Source organism: Schistocerca piceifrons, chromosome X (assembly GCF_021461385.2).
Source record: "Schistocerca piceifrons isolate TAMUIC-IGC-003096 chromosome X, iqSchPice1.1, whole genome shotgun sequence".
NCBI lineage: Eukaryota > Metazoa > Arthropoda > Insecta > Orthoptera > Acrididae > Schistocerca > Schistocerca piceifrons.
The window spans coordinates 736929539-736949733 of record NC_060149.1 but is presented as its reverse complement, the minus strand read 5'-3'; the positions used below and the strand labels follow the sequence as shown (position 1 = coordinate 736949733).

Genomic DNA, 20195 nt, shown 5'->3' with positions numbered 1-20195 from the left:
AGCTCCGATGGTACTTACTGTTGCTCGCTTACCATCTAACAATTTCATCATCATCCAAATTATCGCTTTCTTTTTGCATACAAAGGGCATTGAACCCTCTGACACCTGCCCTTGGATGGGATTACCAGTTGGAATGTGCCTTGCAGCCCTCTGCTGGGATCTCGGCCTAAGCTCCTTAGAATGTACACCCTATGTTTTGATATACCCCCACTCCCCTCCTTGTTGATACCCAGGCCACGAAAAAGACCACCATTCAATTCTGTGCTTCTAAAGTATCAGCTGCCCCACGACCTTCAGCATCTGCTTCTTTCAGTTCTCCAAGAGTACTAGGTTACTACCATCACCTAAACAGCCAGTTCTAAAACTTGGATAGGACAGGATACGCTTTTATGTCTTCAGGCAGTCAGGAAACACATTCGTTGCCAAGAACGTGTAATGATTTTACAGTGGAGCTGATAGCCATTAACAGATCCCTACATTTTGTTTAACAAGCCTTCCTTGAAGTCATTTTGATTTGCAGTGACCCAGTGAGCAGTCTCCAGGCCATTGATCACTGTTGCTGTTGTCACCCTGTGATTCTGCTGTTCATGACCATCTCTGTGATCTTAGGTGTGCTGCCTGCTCAGCTGTCTTTCTCTGGGTTCCAGGTCATGTGAGTATCCCAGGGAATGAACTGGCCAACCATGTGGCTAGAGAAGGAATTTCTCACATCACATTTGCTTTGTGAATCTCAGGTGTGGATTTACGATTGCAAATAAGGCTTCTGCTCTGTTGGAGACGGAAAAACATAATTGGTGGGCTATTGCCCCTCTAGTAAACACTACACTACCAAGGGAACTACTGCTCTGTGGCTCTCCTCCTTCCATTTCTCCTGGAAGGAATCCACTGTCCTGTGTCACCTTAGCATCAGTCATGCAAGACTAACCCAAAGTTTTATTTTATGTAATGAGGCATCCTGACATTCTGGTTACGCAGCCTTACAGACGGGAGCTCATATCCTTGTGCATGGTCTTCTGAATTCTTTGCCTGTAATATTGTTGGACAATTCATGGACAGTTGAACTGGTTTCCTGTTTTGCCCATGTAAGTGGTTTTTATTCTCAGATATAAGGTTTTGAAACTATCTTTTGGGGCAGGGTGGTTGGGGTGTCTTCCGCTGCATGCTAGGGCTGGGGGACCCTCGACCCTGCAACCTTTGCCAGCTGCCTCTGCAGTCCCTCATTTAGTCTTATAGTTGCTTTGTTTTCTGATGCACCGTGTGTTCTATTTTAGGTTGGTTGGTTGTTTTTGGGGAGAGGAGGCCAGACAGCGAGGTCATCGGTCTCATCAGATTAAGGAAGGAAGGGGAAGGAAGTTGGCCATGCCCTTTCAAAGGAACCATCCCGGCATTTGCCTTGAGTGATTTAGGGAAATCACGGAAAACCTAAATCAGGATGGCCGGACGCGGGATTCTATTTTAGGGATAGCACTCTGTTCAGTAGTGGGTACTCTCTAAGATCTTGATTATTATGGGTTAGGGGTACAATAGCTGTGGGTGGAATGGCTCCCATCGCATGCAGAGACCCGGTGATGCCTATCTTGTGCTTTTCTTTTTTCTCTCATCTTCATTGTACTACTTATGGTCCAGGTGATGTCAGTTATGTTTTCAGCATTCTCACCGTTAGTGTTCCAAATTTCCCCAACTTTCTTTGCTCTATAACAGTCTTCAATGTTGGTGGGGGTTGAATGCGGATGGGATTGCTCTCGCCATGGTTGATCCCTCGGCAGCGCCGGATCTACAATATTTCCGGGCCGTGACAAAAATTTGACAGTGGCCCCCCCCCCCCCCCTCCCCCGAGCGTTTGAGATAGGACGTCAGAAATTAAAAAAATAAATCGATAAAAAAATATTGATTTTTCGAAAATATGTTCATTTTTAGCGCACATCTTTCTGAAGAGATATATGAAATATATATGTCCGAGGATACGTAAGACATGTTATTTGGTCTTACATGTGCCAGAGTGCAGTGCCACACCTCTTCACACAGCATTCTTCTATCACACATCACTGTATTTCGCTCTGTGGAGTTCAGACGTGTATATTTTGTAATGGAAGCCATCAAACCTATTTTCAGGGCTGTGCAAATTAAAATGTCTTGTCTTGCCCCCAGTCAGCCGGTTTGACATCCTACTCCCCCCCTCTGCCTTAAAAAAAACTCACAATTAATACTGGGTGGGATTATTTGTAACACGGAGAATAAGAAATCTTCATAAAATTTGCACTCTTTATTGCCTATTTTCTAATAACTTTCTCTTTTGTGTGACATAAACATAGGAAGCCATAAAGACAAGAGACAAACAAGATAGCACACATTTCTTCGATTCTTAGGTCTCAGCATTTTTTTCTCTCTAATCTTGCTTCAGCTTTACCTGGCGTGCTTTCCTTTCTGCGAAAGAATCTATTACCTCATCAAAGTTCGTCAAACGTTTGGTACATGAAAAATCAAAATGCCGTTGTCTAATACTGAAAAAGCTATTAATACGAATAATAACAAAGACTGGTGTGGTTTCTACGTCTTACTTTGTCACTGTAAGCTAGATAAAACGAAATAGGGCTTTTAATATTGCAGCAGTTTTAACACACGCCAAATAAGCGAGACTGTTCTGGCACAAATGGTACATTTTTATATACCTCATTTACACAGATAACACTACAGAATATAATCCACGGAGTACCCATATAAAATGCCTATTAGGCCTACTAGAAGCAAAACGTTTTATATTAGGAAATAGTTTCACATTTCATTCATAATCTCCAGTTTCTCAAGCATGAGATCAAATAATAATAGTAGTAGTAGTAGTAGTAGTAGTAGCAGTAGTAGTATGCAACTTATATATAAATTTGGAATCATCATATTCTTCCGTATAATTTGTGTGATGTCCCCGTTTCTTCTCCTTCCGCGTTATAACAGTCAATCTTGTCATCATTAATTCTGCAACTATTCCTGCCATTGTCAAAACTTATTCTCTGATTAACTTCACTAACCCAGCCAGAATCACCAGTTTAGTTATCCCGCATTTATTCTCCGGTTAGGCGTTATTACGTGCTCGTACAACGCGTTTTCAGCGCTATTCCAAGAGCAGAAATAAGCAGCTGCTAACCGGGGACTGTACAACTGGCCCTTAGTAGTGTAGCGATCTGGAGAAAGTTTTCTGCCAAAATTTCATCTGAGATACGCCCTGATGATTAATATGTAATCTTTCTTACCTGTTATTCCTGTTAGTCATGTATTTCCGCTCTGGTAGTCTGAATCTATGGATTTCACTAGTAATTATAACAACGCTGTTCATTTGCACACCCAGTCAAACACATAAACAAACAGCGATTATCTTTCATCTGTTCGGGTTTATTCGGCCCATCTCGTATAGCTCTGTTCGCTTCTGTTTATGGGAAAGTTTATTATTTCTAGATGCGATGTGGATTTCCCTACAGAGACATTGCATAGGCCTACACTATGCACGCATTCAAAAATCAACTTCTGGTTCATTCAGAAATAAACGTAGAATGAGTTCAAATGTGATCAGAAACCAACAGGGATGTGTTTCAAAATGATATGAATAATCGATAGACCAACATGCGCACTGTATGCTAGGCACTTTGTGTAACAAGGTTTTTTCCTTCAAGAATATGAATTTGGCGCCCCCCACCCCCCTGAAACTGTCGCACACCACAGATATTGTGGTTTGCCCTCCCCCCCATCCCCAGAGAGAACAGACAGGTTGTTTTTGCATATCAGATTACACTTTTGTACTACATACTTTTAGTTAATTATTTCCACAAAAAATTTATTTTTACTTTTTTTCCATGCCATCTTATTGTGATGTGAGATGATACTTAAAATTTTTGTAAAAAATAATGAATAAATAAATTGTCTTTGGCAAAAGCCAACAAGTATTTTCATTTTTATTGTACAGTAACTGTCAACAGTATAATTCTTATTTGCAGTATTCTACATTTATATAGTAAAAGCTATTTATATCTTTTTGTTTTTACAGTTTCAATCAGATATCCACCCTGATAGATATGCAGTACTGCAAAAATTTGGCAGAGTTATTTATAAGAAAAAATCTGATCTCAGATATCAACCAACTATGCTATCTTCAAGACTTACCGTGTTTAAGAACACTGTGGGTTGATGACAATCCTTGTACACAGTCTAAAGAGTAAGTATCAATAAATTAATTATATCTGACAGAACTTTAGTTCCATACTGCAGAATTCTATTTGTTTAATACTTATATGATTTTTGCCTTAATAATCCTTGTACAGTATTTATACATTGAAGTTTTAATTTGTCATTTGGAAACTGAAATTGTTATTAGTCTGTAAGGAATAAGAATTTCATTCTTAAACATTTCTGCCTTATTCCATGAAGTTTCAGGATTGCCGCCAGACTATGTCAACTTCTTGCCATGATATTTCGGCTGAAACTCATTCAGCCATCTTCCATCTTCAGATGAGTCTTATGCAGTGTAATTTGCTCATACATGTTGCTAACTTTATACCAAAAACTGGTACGGAGACACAAAAGCGAAGCAGCTGATACGTGAGCGAACTCCGTCAAGTTTCATGCCCTCTACCAATATTACTCCATATATAATATGCAGGCACATGACTAATGGTGATACTACGTGTGCACTCCCTGTCAGAATGCATACTCATGGAGTTAAAATTTGGATGTCAGAATTAATAAAATTAATTGTCACCAGATGTGTCTCTAGTCATAAAATGTTTTCTTTCTGAAGGAATTAAAGAAATCACTGGGTTCCATGTCGTATCCAGTTGAAAGTCACCATCACAATTAATACCACCAAATGTATTTCCACTGGTTGCTTAAGAAATCACCGGGTGCCATGCTTTATCCAGTTGAAAGCCACAGTCACAATTAATATGATCTTCTGCGAAAGTGTTTCCACAAATTCCTTAATAATTGAATCCCAGAAGGATTATGTTGAATCTAAGCTTTCAAATGGTTCAAATGGCTCTGAGCACTATGCGACTTAACTTCTGCGGTCATCAGTCGCCTAGAACTTAGAACTAATTAAACCTAACTAACCTAAGGACATCACACACATCCACGCCCGAGGCCGATCGCTCGGCTCCAGACTGCGCCTAGAACCGCACGGCCACTCCGGCCGGCTCTAAGCTTTCCATGACTGAATAATCCATGGAATGTCCTACAAAGATACAATGCTTGGCTATGACTGGCTTACTGTGCTGTAAAAGGAGATTGTGGCAATCATGTTCAGCACATCTTTCACACACTGTGCGCGTCTTCTGACCAATGTAGATTTTGCCATACTGGCAAGGTATTGTGTAGATTCCAGCCCTCACATATTATTCTTTGCTGAACTGAGAAGAGCACAAATCTTTCTAGGTGGGTGGAAGATTACTTTAACGTAACCTTTTCTTAAGATTCTGCTAAATTTCAACGAAATAATTCCAATGCATGAGAAAAACACTCTGGACTTGAACTGCTCCTTCTCCTCTTTAATATTGTGGGTGATCACATTGTTCTTCCTTAAAGCCATGCTGCTCTGATGTGGAGAGTATCCATTACCTTCGAACACTGATTGTAGGTGTTCCAGCTCCTTTGCAAGGCTGTCTCCATCAGACACAACATGTAGTGGTTCCTTTTGTGCATGTATCTCCACACCAGTTTTTGGTATAAAGTTAGCAATGTGAACTAACAAGCTCCGGGGCAAAACACTTGTCTGAAGATGGCTGAACAGTTGCCAGCCGAAATATTATGACAAGAAGTTGACTTAATCCATCTGCAGCCCCAACTTCAAGGGATACTCTGTAACCTGGGAAAATTTCAAGAATTACATTTGTTTCTGCCTTAAACATTAAGAAATAAATAATAAATATTGTAGTTTATTGTAAATAGTTTTGCACTAGAGAATCAGTGTGATACTTTTTGCTTGAGTGAACTTCGGGCTACTGCGAATTAACTTACACTTCTTATATTTGATAACTATAGTATAACAAATAGTTATTGAGGAAAATTGCAACAAGGGATGATATGGCAATTCATTTAAGCCAATCATTTGGTTACTCAGTCATTATATTTGATCCAGAGTACCTGTGTGTTGAACAGACTGTTACAGCTACTGGCACTGTTGTTCACAGTTTTATGTTAGTGGTTGTACCCTTGTATAGATCATCAAAGGGAATCATCCACATTTCATTAGATAAGTTGGAGATGTTGATAACTGTATTGAGTGAGATTAGATGGATACATTACATTACTGTAATAGGAGGTGCTTTGAATGCATATATTAATGTAAAAACAGATAAGTTTACTTTCACTCACCTGAAAACTTACTATAACTAAAATTTATATTGTATCAATAATAGGGCTACAAGAGATCATGTGTGTTTAGATTATTTTTTGTCAGTTTTGAAACTATGGTAGAATCATGTGATGTGATAGTGTTTCCATTTCCTGATCATAGCTCTTTATAATAAATTAGACATGCATGTTCCCTCTTGATAAGTGTAATATATGTAGGCCTGTCTGGGACATTGTGCTCACCAGACCTGTAACAGATGATAAAATGCTCAGACTCTGTAATGCTAAGAGAGACTGATTTCGCCGGTGTTGAGGTGATAAACATTATACTTTAAATTATTTGTCACCCAAGGTAATATTCAGAAGGATTTTTGAAGCAGTTTAAAACTGTTTAGTGATAGTATTCTCGTAAGAAAATGTGAAGTAACTGACAAAGACTTAAAAACTAAGGTTCCAAACAGACAAACTCCATGTTACACGAAACATGTTAGTAATTTGAAAAACCGTGTAATGTTGTATAATATACAAAACGATTAATCAAGAATAGAAAATATTTTGGCAAGTGGCAATGTAGACTCATTCATATAAAACATTCACTATAATATGTTTCTCATTGTTATTGGTTACAGAAATACAGCTGGAAATAAAGATAAGTCTTCATTTCACATCTACATACATAATCCACAGGCCACCATATGGTGAATGGCTTAGGGTAACTAGTACAACTAAAAGTCATTTTCTTTCCTGTTCCACTTGCAAACAAAGCAAGGGAAAAATGTCTGTCTGCCTAAAATGTCTATTTGCCTCCATAAGAGCCCTAATTTCTCATATCTTATTTTTGTGGTCCTATACGTGCAATGTATGTTGGTGGCAGTACAATCATTTGGCAGTCAGTGTAAAATGGCAGTCCTCTAAATTTTCTCAATAGTGTTTCGCAAAAAGAACATTGCCTTCCCTCCAGGGATTCCCATTTGAGTTCCTGAAACATCTCTGTAGCGTTATTCGAACCTTCCGATAACAAGTCTAGCAATCCACCTCTGAATTGCTTCGATCTCTTCCTTCAGTCCAATCTGGTATGGATCCCAAACACCAGAGCCGTACAGAGCAGTGACTGTCAAATTTTATCAGTAAATGACCTAATTGACAATGTCAGTACAAAAACAGGGACTAGCCATCATGATGTCATTCTGTAACTATGAAAGTTGACAAATCAGTTAAGAAGGTTAGGAGAGTGTTTCTGCTAGACAGAGCAGATAAGCAGTTATTAGAATCTCACTTAGACAGTGGACTGGCATCACGTAGTTCTAGTAAGGTGGATGTAGAGGAATTATGGTCAAAGTTTAAGCAGTCACACCAGTGTCCTATATGCGGTCTCCTTTACAGGTCCCAATAAACCGAAGTCGACCATTCACCTTCCCTGCCACAGTTCTAACATGCTTGTTCCATCTTGTATTACTTTGCAATACTGTATCAGAACATTATAGATTTGATCTTCCTTCGCATCCGCATTAACTAACATTTTTCCACATTTAAAGGTAGCTGCCATTCATCACACCAACTGTCTATGTCGTCTTGTATCTTTGTACAATCACTCAAATTTGACACCTCACTGTACTCTATGACATCATCAGCAAACAACTGCAGATTGCTGCCCACTCTGTCCGCCAAATCATTTATGTATATAGAGAACAACAGCAGTCTATAATACTTTCCAGGGCCACTCCTGACGATACCCTTGTCTATGATGAACACTTTGAACACTTGTCATGGAGGACAACATACTGGATTCTATTATTTAAGAAGTCTTCGAGCCACTCACATATCTTTGACTGTCAAAGTGTCTTTATTCTAAATGCCGTTTGCCTTCCCTTGCTGCATATTGACTGGTGAGTGTTCATTCGAGCACCTCAAACTGCTACCTGAGTAGCTGCTTCCTTTGTGTAGTACACCCCTGACCTATCAAGGAGAGTCCTACAAATCCCCACACAATAACACAGGTCTAGAAATCTGCATCCAAGACCGTCACAGAGTCGACGAAGCCTTTGACTGAGACCCTCCTCTCAGCTCCAAACCTTGGACCCCAATCAACTCGGGGAGCAATGCTGCAAATTGTGAACTCTGCTTGAACCCTGCACACAAGTCCAGCAGTCTTCATCACCTCCGCCAGCTGCTTATAAGAACTGAGGATCGCCCCAAAACCCATGCGATAGGTGTTGTTGGTGCCAATGTGAGCTACAACGTGCAGATGACTGTGCCCTGCACTCTCAATAGCCTCAGGCAAGGCTGCCTCCACACCTCGGATGAGACCCCCTGGCAGCATACTGAGTGCACATTTTCTTTCTTTCCAGCCCTGAAAGCTTTCTGCCTAAGGGGCTCCATAACATGCCTAACATTGGAGCTGCCAATAACTAATAAACCCCTGCCCCTGTGTGCCTGTTCGGACCCTGCTGAAGGAACAGCTACCTGTCCACTCACAGGGTGAATGAGGGAAGCCAGGCGGCCAGTCTCCTCATTGGCTCTCATCTCGAGCCATGCGAACGTGTTACCACCCGCCAGTCACCCTCCTGTGAGGGTGGATCCACATCATCACATGCACTAGGTGGTGCCGCTGAAGCAGAGCCCATGGGAAAAACAAGTGACATCTGAAGTGTCCCATGTGATATGCCAGATTCTCCGCCACTGCTACGCTCTGAGGCAGCAGCCTGAAGGTGACTGACCACAGCCAAAAGCTCATTCAGCAGTTCACAAACTGTGGCCAGCTCCTTCTGCATCCGCACACTGTGTACACACATCCTAGCAAGACAAACTGAAGAAGCAAACTATAAATTGCTTCAGTCACACAGCTTGAGGCTGTTGCCAATGGGCATCACTGTGGGGGTCCGGATGGGGGTTTGTCGGGAGCGGCCAGCTCGTCCCACGCATCCCCGGATCGGACTACGACTACGACTGTGGCTGCCCGGGATACTGCCCACATTGAGGCTGATCCCTCACCTGTGGTAGAGTGGGAGGTCGTCTCGAGGTGTGGCAGGGGGCGAAAGACATTCTGGAGGGCTGAACAGAAGGCCTCTCCAGTTTGTCTGACGAACCAGTTTCAGGCTCTGTCTCAGGGTGATACTGATCTTCGGCCGGACATAGCTGCTTGTCCTGCTCCAGAGGTTGCCCCTCAGTCTGCAAGATCCGGGCGGTCGCAGAGGGTGGGCTTACTGATAGTTGGGAGCTCCAACGTCAGGCGCGTAATGGGGCCCCTTAGGGATATGGCAGCAAGAGAGGGGAAGAAAACCAATGTGCACTCCGTGTGCATACCGGGGGGAGTCATTCCAGATGTGGAAAGGGTCCTTCCGGATGCCATGAAGGGTACAGGGTGCACCCATCCCCAGGTGGTCGCTCATGTCGGCACCAATGATGTGTGTCGCTATGGATTGGAGGAAATCCTCTCTGGCTTCCGGCGGCTATCTGATTTGATGAAGACTGCCACTCTCGCTAGCGGGATGAAAGCAGAGCTCACCATCTGCAGCATCGTCGACAGGGTCTGAATCAGCGGCTGAGACGGTTCTGCGACCGTGTGGGCTGCAGATTCCTCGACTTGCGCCATAGGGTGGTGGAGTTTCGGGTTCCGCTGGATAGGTCAGGAGTCCACTACACCCAGCAAGCGGCTACACGGGTAGCAGGGGTTGTGTTGCGTGGACTGGGCGGTTTTTTAGGTTAGATGGCCTCGGGCAAGTACAGAAAGGACAGCAGCCTCAAAGGGTGCGGGGCAGAGTCAGGACATGCGGGGGCCAAGCAGCAATCGGTATTGTTTTTGTGGCGGTGTTCGTAGCGACAAACAATTCGCTGTAGAAACGGCTTACGAAGTCACCGCCACACTTTTAATAGTGGGCCGACCAGTCCGCTGGAACAGTGAACAGAAAGATGAAAACCCAAACACTCTGATTAAATAAAAGTTGGTACTTATCTTTATTAACGAAGATACACAAACACAGTAGTGAACTCCGTGTCTACAGAAATCTGTCTAGTTCGAGTCGGAGCGGCTAGGTCAGCGTCGGCTGACGACAAACAACAACTCTGCTGCGATGAACACACAACTGACTAGCAAGTACACAATTCGGTGGCGAGTATACAACTGAGCGGCAAATACAGAACTGTCCTAGCGCTCGCGACTCCAGTGCTTAAGAACCCAGAAACCAGCGGTGGCGCGCGCAGACTTGCGGCGATTTCCTGTCTCGCTGGCGCTGCTTATGCGGACGGCGTCCGGACTTTGATGCTGCCAACCTTTTGGCAGCGGGCTCGGGTGGCATTACTGGCTAGGATATAACAATTGTAATTGTAAACTGTCGAAGCTGCATTGGTGAAGTACCGGAACTTCAAGCGCTGATAGAAAGCACCGAAGCTGAAATCGTTATAGGTACATAAAGCTGGCTGAAGCCAGAGATAAATTCTGCCGAAATTTTTACAGGGGCACAGATGGTGTTTAGAAAGGATAGATTGCATGCAACCGGTGGTGGCGTGTTTGTCGCTGTTAGTAGTAGTTTATCCTGTAGTGAAGTAGAAGTGAATAGTTCCTGTGAATTATTATGGGTGGAGGTTACACTCAACAACTGAGCTAGGTTAATAGTTGGCTCCTTTTACCGACCTCCCGACTCAGCAGCATTAGTGGCAGAACAACTGAGAGAAAATTTGGAATACATTTCACATAAATTTTCTCAGCATGTTATAGTCTTAGGTGGAGATTTCAATTTACCAGATATAGACTGGGACACTCAGATGTTTAGGACGGGTGGTAGGGACAGAGCGTCGAGTGACATTATACTGAGTGCACTATCCAAAAATTACCTCGAGCAATTAAACAGAGAACCGACTCGTGGAGATAACATGTTGGACCTACTGATAACAAACAGACCCGAACATTTCGACTCTGTAAGTGCAGGACAGGGAATCCGTGGTCATAAGGCCATTGCAGCATCCCTGAATATGAAAGTTAATAGGAATATAGAAAAAGGGAGGAAGGTTTATCTGTTTAGCAAGAGTAATAGAAGGCAGATTTCAGACTACCTAACAGATCAAAATGAAAATTTCTGTTCTGACACTGACAATGCTGAGTGTTTATGGAAAAAGTTCAAGGCAATCGTAAAATGCGTTTTAGACAGGTACGTGCCAAGTAAAACTGTGAGGGACGGGAAAAACCCACCGTGGTTCAACAACAAAGTTAGGAAACTACTGTGAAAGCAAAGAGAGCTTCACTCCAAGTGTAAACGCAGCCAAAACCTCTCAGACAAACAGAAGCTAAACGATGTCAAAGTTAGCGTAAGGAGGGCTATGCGTGAAGCATTCAGTGAATTCAAAAGTAAAATTCTGTGTACCGGCTTGACAGAAAATCCTAGGAAGTTCTGGTCTTCCGTTAAATCAGTAAGTGGCTCGAAACAGCATATCCAGACACTCCGGGATGATGATGGCATTGAAACAGAGGATGACACACGTAAAGCTGGAATACTAAACACCTTTTTCCAAAGCTGTTTAACAGAGGAAGACCACACTGCAGTTCCTTCTCTAAATCCTCGCACAAACGGAAAAATGGCTGACATCGAAATAAGTGTCCAAGGAATAGAAAAGCAACTGGAATCACTCAACAGAGGAAAGTCCACTGGACCTGACGGGATACCAATTTGATTCTACACAGGGTACACAAAAGAACTTGCCCCCCTTCTAACAGCCATGTACCGCAAGTCTCTAGAGGAACGGAACGTTCCAAATGATTGGAAAAGAGCACAGGTAGTCCCAGTCTTCAAGAAGGGTCGTCGAGCAGATGCGCAAAACTATAGACCTATATCTCCGACGTCGATCTGTTGTAGAATTTTAGAACATGTTTTTTGCTCGAGTATCATGTCGTTTTTGGAAACCCAGAATCTACTCTGTAGGAATTAACATGGATTCCGGAAACAGCGATCGTGTGAGACCCAACTCGCTTTTTTTTGTTCATGAGACCCAGAAAATATTAGATACAGGCTCCCAGGTAGATGCTATTTTCCTTGACTTCCGGAAGGCGTTCGATACAGTTCCGCACTGTCACCTGATAAACAAAGTAAGAGCCTACGGAATATCAGACCAGCTGTGTGGCTGGATTGAAGAGTTTTTAGCAAACAGAACACAGCATGTTGTTCTCAATGGAGAGACGTCTACAGACGTTAAAGTAACCTCTGGCGTGCCACGGGGGAGTGTTATGGGACCATTGCTTTTCACAATATATATAAATGACATAGTAGATAGTGTCTGAAGTTCCATGCGACTTTTCGCGGATGATGCTGTAGTATACAGAGAAGTTGCAGGATTAGAAAATTGTAGCAAAATGCAGGAAGATCTGCAGCGGATAGGCACTTGGTGCAGGGAGTGGCAACTGACCCGTAACATAGACAAATGTAATGTATTGCGAATACATAGAAAGAAGGATCCTTTATTGTATGATTATATGATAGCGGAACAAACACTGGTAGCAGTTACTTCTGTAAAATATCTGGGAGTATGCGTGCTGAACGATTTGAAGTGGAATGATCATATAAAATTAATTGTTGGTAAGGCGGGTACCAGGTTGAGATTCATTGGGAGAGTCCTTAGAAAATGTAGTCCATCAACAAAGGAGGTGGCTTACAAAACACTCGTTCGACCTATACTTGAGTATTGCTCATCAGTGTGGGATCTGTACCAGATCGGGTTGACGGAGGAGATAGAGAAGAACCAAAGAAGAGTGGCATGTTTCGTCACAGGGTTATTTGGTAACCGTGATAGCGTTACGGAGATGTATAGCAAACTCAACTAGCAGACTCTGCAAGAGAGGCGCTCTGCATCGCGGTGTAGCTTGCTCGCCAGGTTTCGAGAGGGTGCGTTTCTGGATGAGGTATCGAATATATTGCTTCCCCCTACTTATACCTCCCAAGGAGATCAAGAATGTAAAATTAGAGAGATTCGAGTGCGCACAGAGGCTTTCAGACAGTCGTTCTTCCCGCGAACCATACGCGACTGGAACAGAAAAGGGAGGTAATGACAGTGGCACGTAAAGTGCCCTCCGCCACACACTGTTGGGTGGCTTGCGGAGTGTAAATGTAGATGTAGATGTAAAAGCAGACAGAATTCTAGATATGCAACTTGCTACCCTCCTGATGTGTCACCAATGGACGCAGTTGTGTTAATGAGCTATGTAACTGGCTGTTTAGTGAGCAACTACTGCACTACTGACTGAATGAATTTACACTTACAAAAATGTTAGTTTAAATCTCTTAAACAGTAAAAAAATGCACGAAATTTAGTCAATATGCTATGACAAAAAACACAGAAAAGGATAAACACTTAACTTGCCCCTCTGTAGTCATGTGTCAGCTGAGAGCTGGAGCCTGACACATGTCGATAATCGAGTTACTATCACTTTATTTATGGATTGTTGTTTTGTTTTGAAGTTCAAGTTATGAAGTGTTGTTTGATTTCACATAATTGTTTCTCAACTGTGATTGTGATTTTTTGGTGAAATCTACTCTATCGTGTAAGCCTGTCAAGTATTTACAGATACCATGTCTGTCGATATGGTATTTGTTCACAGGTTCTGTGATGGAAATGCTGCTGCTGCTTCTAGAGAATATGGTAGAAGATTTCCTAATGACAGAGTACCAGATTCTAGAGTGTTTGAGACTGATACAGTTCCCAGCAGTTATATTTTATCTGAATATTCAAATGCACAGTGTGGATGTAGTAGAAGACATCATGCTGTTGGTGGAACACAGTCCTTTGACCAAGTGAGGTGGCACAGTGGTTAGCACACTGGACTAGCATTCAGGAGGACGACGGTTCAATCCCGCGTCCGGCCATCCTGATCCAGGTTTTCCGGGATTTCCCTAAATCGCTCCAGGCAAATGTCGGGATGGTTCCTCTGAAAGGGCATGGCCGACGTCCTTCCCCGAGACCGATGATCTCGATGTTTGGTCTCTTCCTCCAAACAACCCAACCCAACCAGTCCTTTGACAAGCACACACAGAATTTCTATACATATTGATGTTTCACATGCAAGAATATGATGGACATTACATATGCACGCCCTCTACCCTGATTGTTTACCATGGATTCAACACCTTAGAGAGGGAGCTGAAGGTAGATGGTTGTAATTTTGCCATTGCTTAATTCTGATTCACTGAGTAATCTCATTAGTACTATTTACTGGTGAAACCACTTTCATTTGTGACAGTATCAGTAACCCTCATAACTTACGTCGTTAGTCTGACAAAAACTCACGTGCCTTTGTGGAGTCACATTTCTGAGAATGCTTCTCTGTAAATGTGTGATGTGGTGTGACAGGCAAACAGTTGTTGCTTATGCTGTCTTACAGGGTATTATTGTATAGACTTTGTTGAAAATGAGCTTCGAGCATTTTTGGAACAAATTCCTTTGGCTGAAAGGTTGGGTGTGTTCTTCAAATATGACAAGGTCTCTGCACATTTTAGTCATCATATGACTTATCATCCAAATGCAACATTCTCCAGCAGGTGGATTGACCAAAATGGTCAAATCTCTTTGTTACCATGGTCCTAAGACCTCACTCATTTAGATTTTTCCTGTGTAGATGGTTGAAAGGTGAAGAAACAATAAACACAGCACTTGATTTGATTGTTTGGATTATGAATAGTGCTGCCCTCATGAAAGATAACCTTAAAAGAGCTACACATGGTGTTGTCAACATATTTTGAAAGTGCACTGATATCGAAGGTGGTATTTATGAAAATCATCTTAGAACATAATCATATGCCTTTGCTACACCTACTCTGAATATTTGTTTCCGTTACATTCTAGCAGCTGTATCTCTGCAACATAGAAAAAATGGACACTTATTATATGGAATGTCTTATTTGAATTAATGCCTACTACAACCTCTTAAATTAATACTATTCTAGCTTAAATGCCCTGTTTGTAACAGCTTGAATAATAACAATGCTAAATTAGCGTATGTTAAATATAGGAGTGAGTATATAAAAGCAGTTGTGGAATCCAAACAAGTTTACATTTTCAGTAGTATTGAGAAATCCACCAGTAAATGCAAAGCTGCATATAGAGTAATAAATCCCCCTGCGGGTCCAGGGGTTAGAATAGGCCCGAGGTATTCCTGCCTGTCGTAAGAGGCGACTAAAAGGAGTCCCTCACCCTCAAGGGGGTAGTTAGCGCCTGCGTCCGGAGGCGGACGGTTCCACGACCTATATTTGTGATCATTTTGGTTTTTCACTTCTTCTCGTTTCTTCCTTCCTTTGGTTGGTTCCTTTCTTTGTTCTTCTCCATCTCACTGTCTTCCTTACTCTTTCCCTTGCCTTCTTCTCCTTGCCTTCTTCTCCTTGCCTTCTTCTCCTTGCCTTCTCTGGTCTCCGTCTCGACGTTTGAGACAGTCTGTCCTCTCTCTCTTCTTTTTCTTCTTCTTCTTCTTCTTCCTTCCTCCTTCCTCCTTCCTCCCTGTGCGCGCCTGAAGGCCGACCCACGCATTTGCACGTGTAGCCGGTGACGGGGTAACGCATAATTCCCCGCCCTGGGTAGACAAGTAAGGCACGCACGTACCCCCTGGTAAAGGCCAGGCCCAGGGAGGGGTGATTGCCTGAGCTGACCATGCCGATTGGTCCCTCCGTCTGTTTCTCGGGAGGTGTGACCTGAGGTGTAAACATTCACCTAAGGCGGGAGTGCCCTCTGAGAGGGTCCCCACAAGGAAGGAGTGCGCCATCGGAGACGCTGGCAAACATGGGTGATTCCTCCGCACTGGATTTCTCTTCTTCTTCTTCTCTCTCGACTTCTGCCCACAAACGGAAACTTGACCAGCCACCAGTGACAAAAGTACTACCGCCTGCCCCACAGTTCCTCGTCGTTTCTCGATCTGAGGACGGAAAGGATTTTTCCTCTGTCAACCCTTTCGTTATCCAGAAGGGCGTAGATGCCATAGCCGGAACTGTTAAGTCTTGTACCAGGTTGCGTAATGGTACCTTGTTACTAGAAACTGAGAGCGCCTTTCAGGCACAAAAACTGCTTTGGGCCACACTCCTGTACACATTCCCTGTCCAGGTGGAGGCTCACTGAACTTTGAATTCGTCTCGTGGTGTGGTATATACTAGATCACTCGACGGATTGACTGATGAGGAGAGTCAGTCTTTCCTCGCTGAGCAGGGCGTGACGGCTGTCCATAGGGTCATGAAAAAGGTCAACAATGACCTTGTACCGACCCGGACACTTTTCTTGACCTTTGATAGTGTTCAGCTGCCATCGCGCATCAAAGCGGGCTACGAGGTTATTTCTGTTCACCCCTATGTCCTGACACCTACACGCTGCTACTAGTGTCAGCGTTTTAATCACACTCGCCAGTCTTGTTCCAATGCGACTAAATGTGTCACTTGTGGCAGGGATGCCCATGAGGGTGACTGTCCACCTCCGTCTCCTCGTTGTGTGAACTGTCAGGGTGACCATGCAGCGTCCTCCCGCGACTGTCCCATCTATAAGGAAGAACGCTGTATCCAAGAAATTCGGGCTAAAGAGAAAGTGTCCACCTCGGCTGCTCGCAAGCTATTTGCTAGTAGGAAGCCCACGCTGCTCCCAGCGGGGAAATACAGTACTGTCCTCGCCTCTCCTCGGACTACCAGGGAGGTGGCAACCCAGACATGCGATCTGACCTTCAGCACCACGGTCGTCCATTCGGCCAGTGCTAAGATCGCGCGGTCGACGTCTCCTCTTCGTCCCGTCACCCCTCACACAAGCACTCCCATCAACTTCTGCCAAGACAAAGACCCAGAAGTCAGATGCACGGGCCTTCAAGAAGGAACCGTCCCTTGCAGACTTCCTACGTACCTCGAACTCCCAGCCATCGACCAGTACATCCACAAAACGACCTTCCAAGAAGGCTCACAGGAAGCACAGTTCTCCTTCTCTGCCATGGCGCATTTCTTTTTCTGCACCACCCAGCGGTTGCTGCCCCAGGCCGTCATCCGTTTCGCCTGGTCGCACCGCTGGTAGCGGAACATCTGGCCGTTCACCTGCAGAGGAAGCTCCCCCTCCCGGCCATCTTAACAAGATGAACCTATAGAACCAATGGACGATGACTGTCCGCCTACTGATGGTGGCGGCAGTGCTCGCTCGAAGCAAGGCCCTCAGCGGCCTTCGAGGTGACCCCTTCTTTCATTTTCCTTTTCTTCTCACGATGGCACTTATTCACTGGAATATTCGCAGCATTCACTCCAACCGGGAGGTCTTGAAGTTGCTGCTCCGCTTGCACTGTCCACTTGTCATAGCCCTCCAGGAAACGAAGCTACACCCATGCGATCAAATTGCCTTGGCACACTACATCTCTGTGCGTTTTGACCTACCCCCTGTGGTAGATATTCCGGCTCATGGCGGGGTTATGTTGCTGGTCCGGGATGATATTTACTATGATCCCATCACATTGCACACTGGCCTGAAGGCAGTTGCCATATGAATTACTCTCCCCACTTTTACATTTTACATTTGTACCGTTTACACTCCATCGTCATCTGCCATTACCAGGGCAGACATGATGCAAATTATTGCTCAGCTACCTGCACCATTTTTGTTAACTGGAGACTTCAATGCCCACCATCCCCTTTGGGGCTCTCCAGCACCCTGCCCGAGGGGCTCCCTGTTAGCAGACCTTTTCAACCAGCTCAATCTTGTCTGCCTCAATACTGGCGCCCCTACTTTTCTTTCGGACACATCTCACTCCTATTCCCATTTAGACCTCTCTATATGTACTACCCAACTTGCACGCCGGTTTGAGTGGTATGCACTTTCTGATACATATTCGAGCGACCACTTCCCGTGTGTTATCCATCTCCTGCATCATACCCCCTCTCCGTGCTCAACTAGTTGGAACATCTCCAAAGCAGACTGGGAGCTCTTCTCTTCCAGGGCGACCTTTCAGGATCAAACCTTCACAAGCTGCGATAGGTTGCACGCCTCACAGAAGTCATTCTCACTGCTGCTGAATATTCCATCCCTCACACTACTTCTTCTCTACGTCGCGTACCCGTCCCCTGGTGGACCGCAGCATGTAGAGACGCTGTATGTGCTCGTCGACGTGCTTTACGCACCTTTAAACGCCACCCTACAGTGACGAATTGTATCACTTACAAACGATTACGTGCGCAGTGCCATCGTATTATTAAAGAAAGCAAGAAAGCCAGCTGGGTTGCTTTCACAAGCACCTTCAACAGTTTTACTCCTCCTTCTGTTGTCTGGGGTAGCCTGCGCCGGCTATCTGGCACTAAGGTCCACTCACCACTTTCTGGCTTGACGGTCGCGAATGACGTCCTTGTGGCCCTTGAGGATGTCTCCAATGCCTTCGGCCACTTTTTCGCAGAGGTTTCGAGCTCCGCTCATTACCACCCTGCCTTCCTCCCCCGAAAACAGGCAGAGGAGGCTAGGCCACCTAACTTCTGCTCCTCGAATCATAAAAGTTATAATGCCCCATTCACCATGCGGGAACTCGAAAACGCACTGGCCCGGTCACGGTCCTCCGCTCCAGGGCCTGATTCTATTCATATTCAGATGCTGAAGAACCTTTCTCCTGCGGGTAAAGGTTTCCTTCTTCGTACTTATAATCGCATCTGGATTGAGGGACATGTTCCCGCATGCTGGCGCGAGTCTATTGTTGTACCGATTCCTAAGCCGGGGAAGGACAAGCACTTGCCTTCCAGTTATCGACCCATCTCGCTTACCAGATGTGTCTGTAAGGTGATGGAGCGAATGGTTAACTCTCGTTTGGTTTGGCTGCTCGAATCTCGACGCCTACTTACCAATGTACAATGTAGATTTCGTAGGCGTCGCTCTGCTGTTGACCATCTGGTTACCGTGTCGACCTTCATTATGCATAACTTCTTGCGGAAACGCCCGACCGTGGCTGTGTTCTTTGATTTGGAGAAGGCTTACGACACCTGTTGGAGGGCGGGCATTCTCCGCACCATGCATACATGGGGTCTTCGCGGTCGCCTCCCTCTTTTTATTCGTTCCTTTTTAATGGATCAACAGTTCAGGGTACGTGTGGGTTGTGTCCTGTCAGACACCTTTCCCCAGGAGAATGGGGTGCCACAGGGCTCAGTTTTGAGCGTCGCTCTCTTCGCCATAGTGATCAATCCAATAATGGATTGCCTCCCAGCTGATGTATAAGGCTCCCTTTTCGTGGACGATTTTACCATCTATTGCAGCGCGCAGCGTATATGTTTCCTGGAGCGCTGTCTTCAGCATTCTCTTGACCGTCTTTACTCCTGGAGTGTCGCCAATGGCTTCCGTTTTTCTGCCGAGAAGACGGTCTGTATTAACTTCTGGCACTACAAAGAGTTCCTCCCACCATCCTTACGACTCGGTCCCGTTGCTCTCCCATTCGTGGAGATAACAAAATTTTTAGATCTTACATTTGACAGGAAACTTAGCTGGTCTCCACATGTGTCATATTTGGCTGCCCGTTGTACCCGTTCTCTAAATGTCCTCTGTGTTCTCAGTGGTATGTTGTGGGGAGCAGATCGAACCGTCCTACTTGGCTTATATCGGTTGATCGTCCGCTCCAAGCTGGATTATGGGAGCTTCGTATACTCCTCTGCACGGCCATCCATCTTACGCCGCCTCAACTCCATACAACAACAGGGTTTACGTCTTGCGATCGAAGCGTTTTGTACTAATCCCGTCAAGAGTCTTCATGCTGAAGCCGGTGAATTGCCACTCACCTACCGGCGCGATATACTGCTTTGTCGATATGCCTGTCGGCTACTGTCAGTGCCCGACCACCCATCTTATTGTTCCTTTTTTGACGACTTTCTCGACCGTCAATACGGGTTGTATGTCTCTGCCCTGCTACC

General features: G+C 44.5%; 1 protein-coding gene across 1 annotated transcript in view; it reads left to right on the top strand.

Annotated features, from left to right (window-relative positions):
* The window catches only part of LOC124722743, a 297887-nt gene that overhangs the window by 141751 nt on the left and 135941 nt on the right, over positions 1–20195 (top strand). Inside the window, exon 3 of the mRNA XM_047247884.1 lies at positions 4034–4201. Within this exon, the coding sequence (XP_047103840.1) occupies positions 4034–4201 (168 nt within the window). The remainder of the gene's footprint in view (positions 1–4033; positions 4202–20195) is intronic.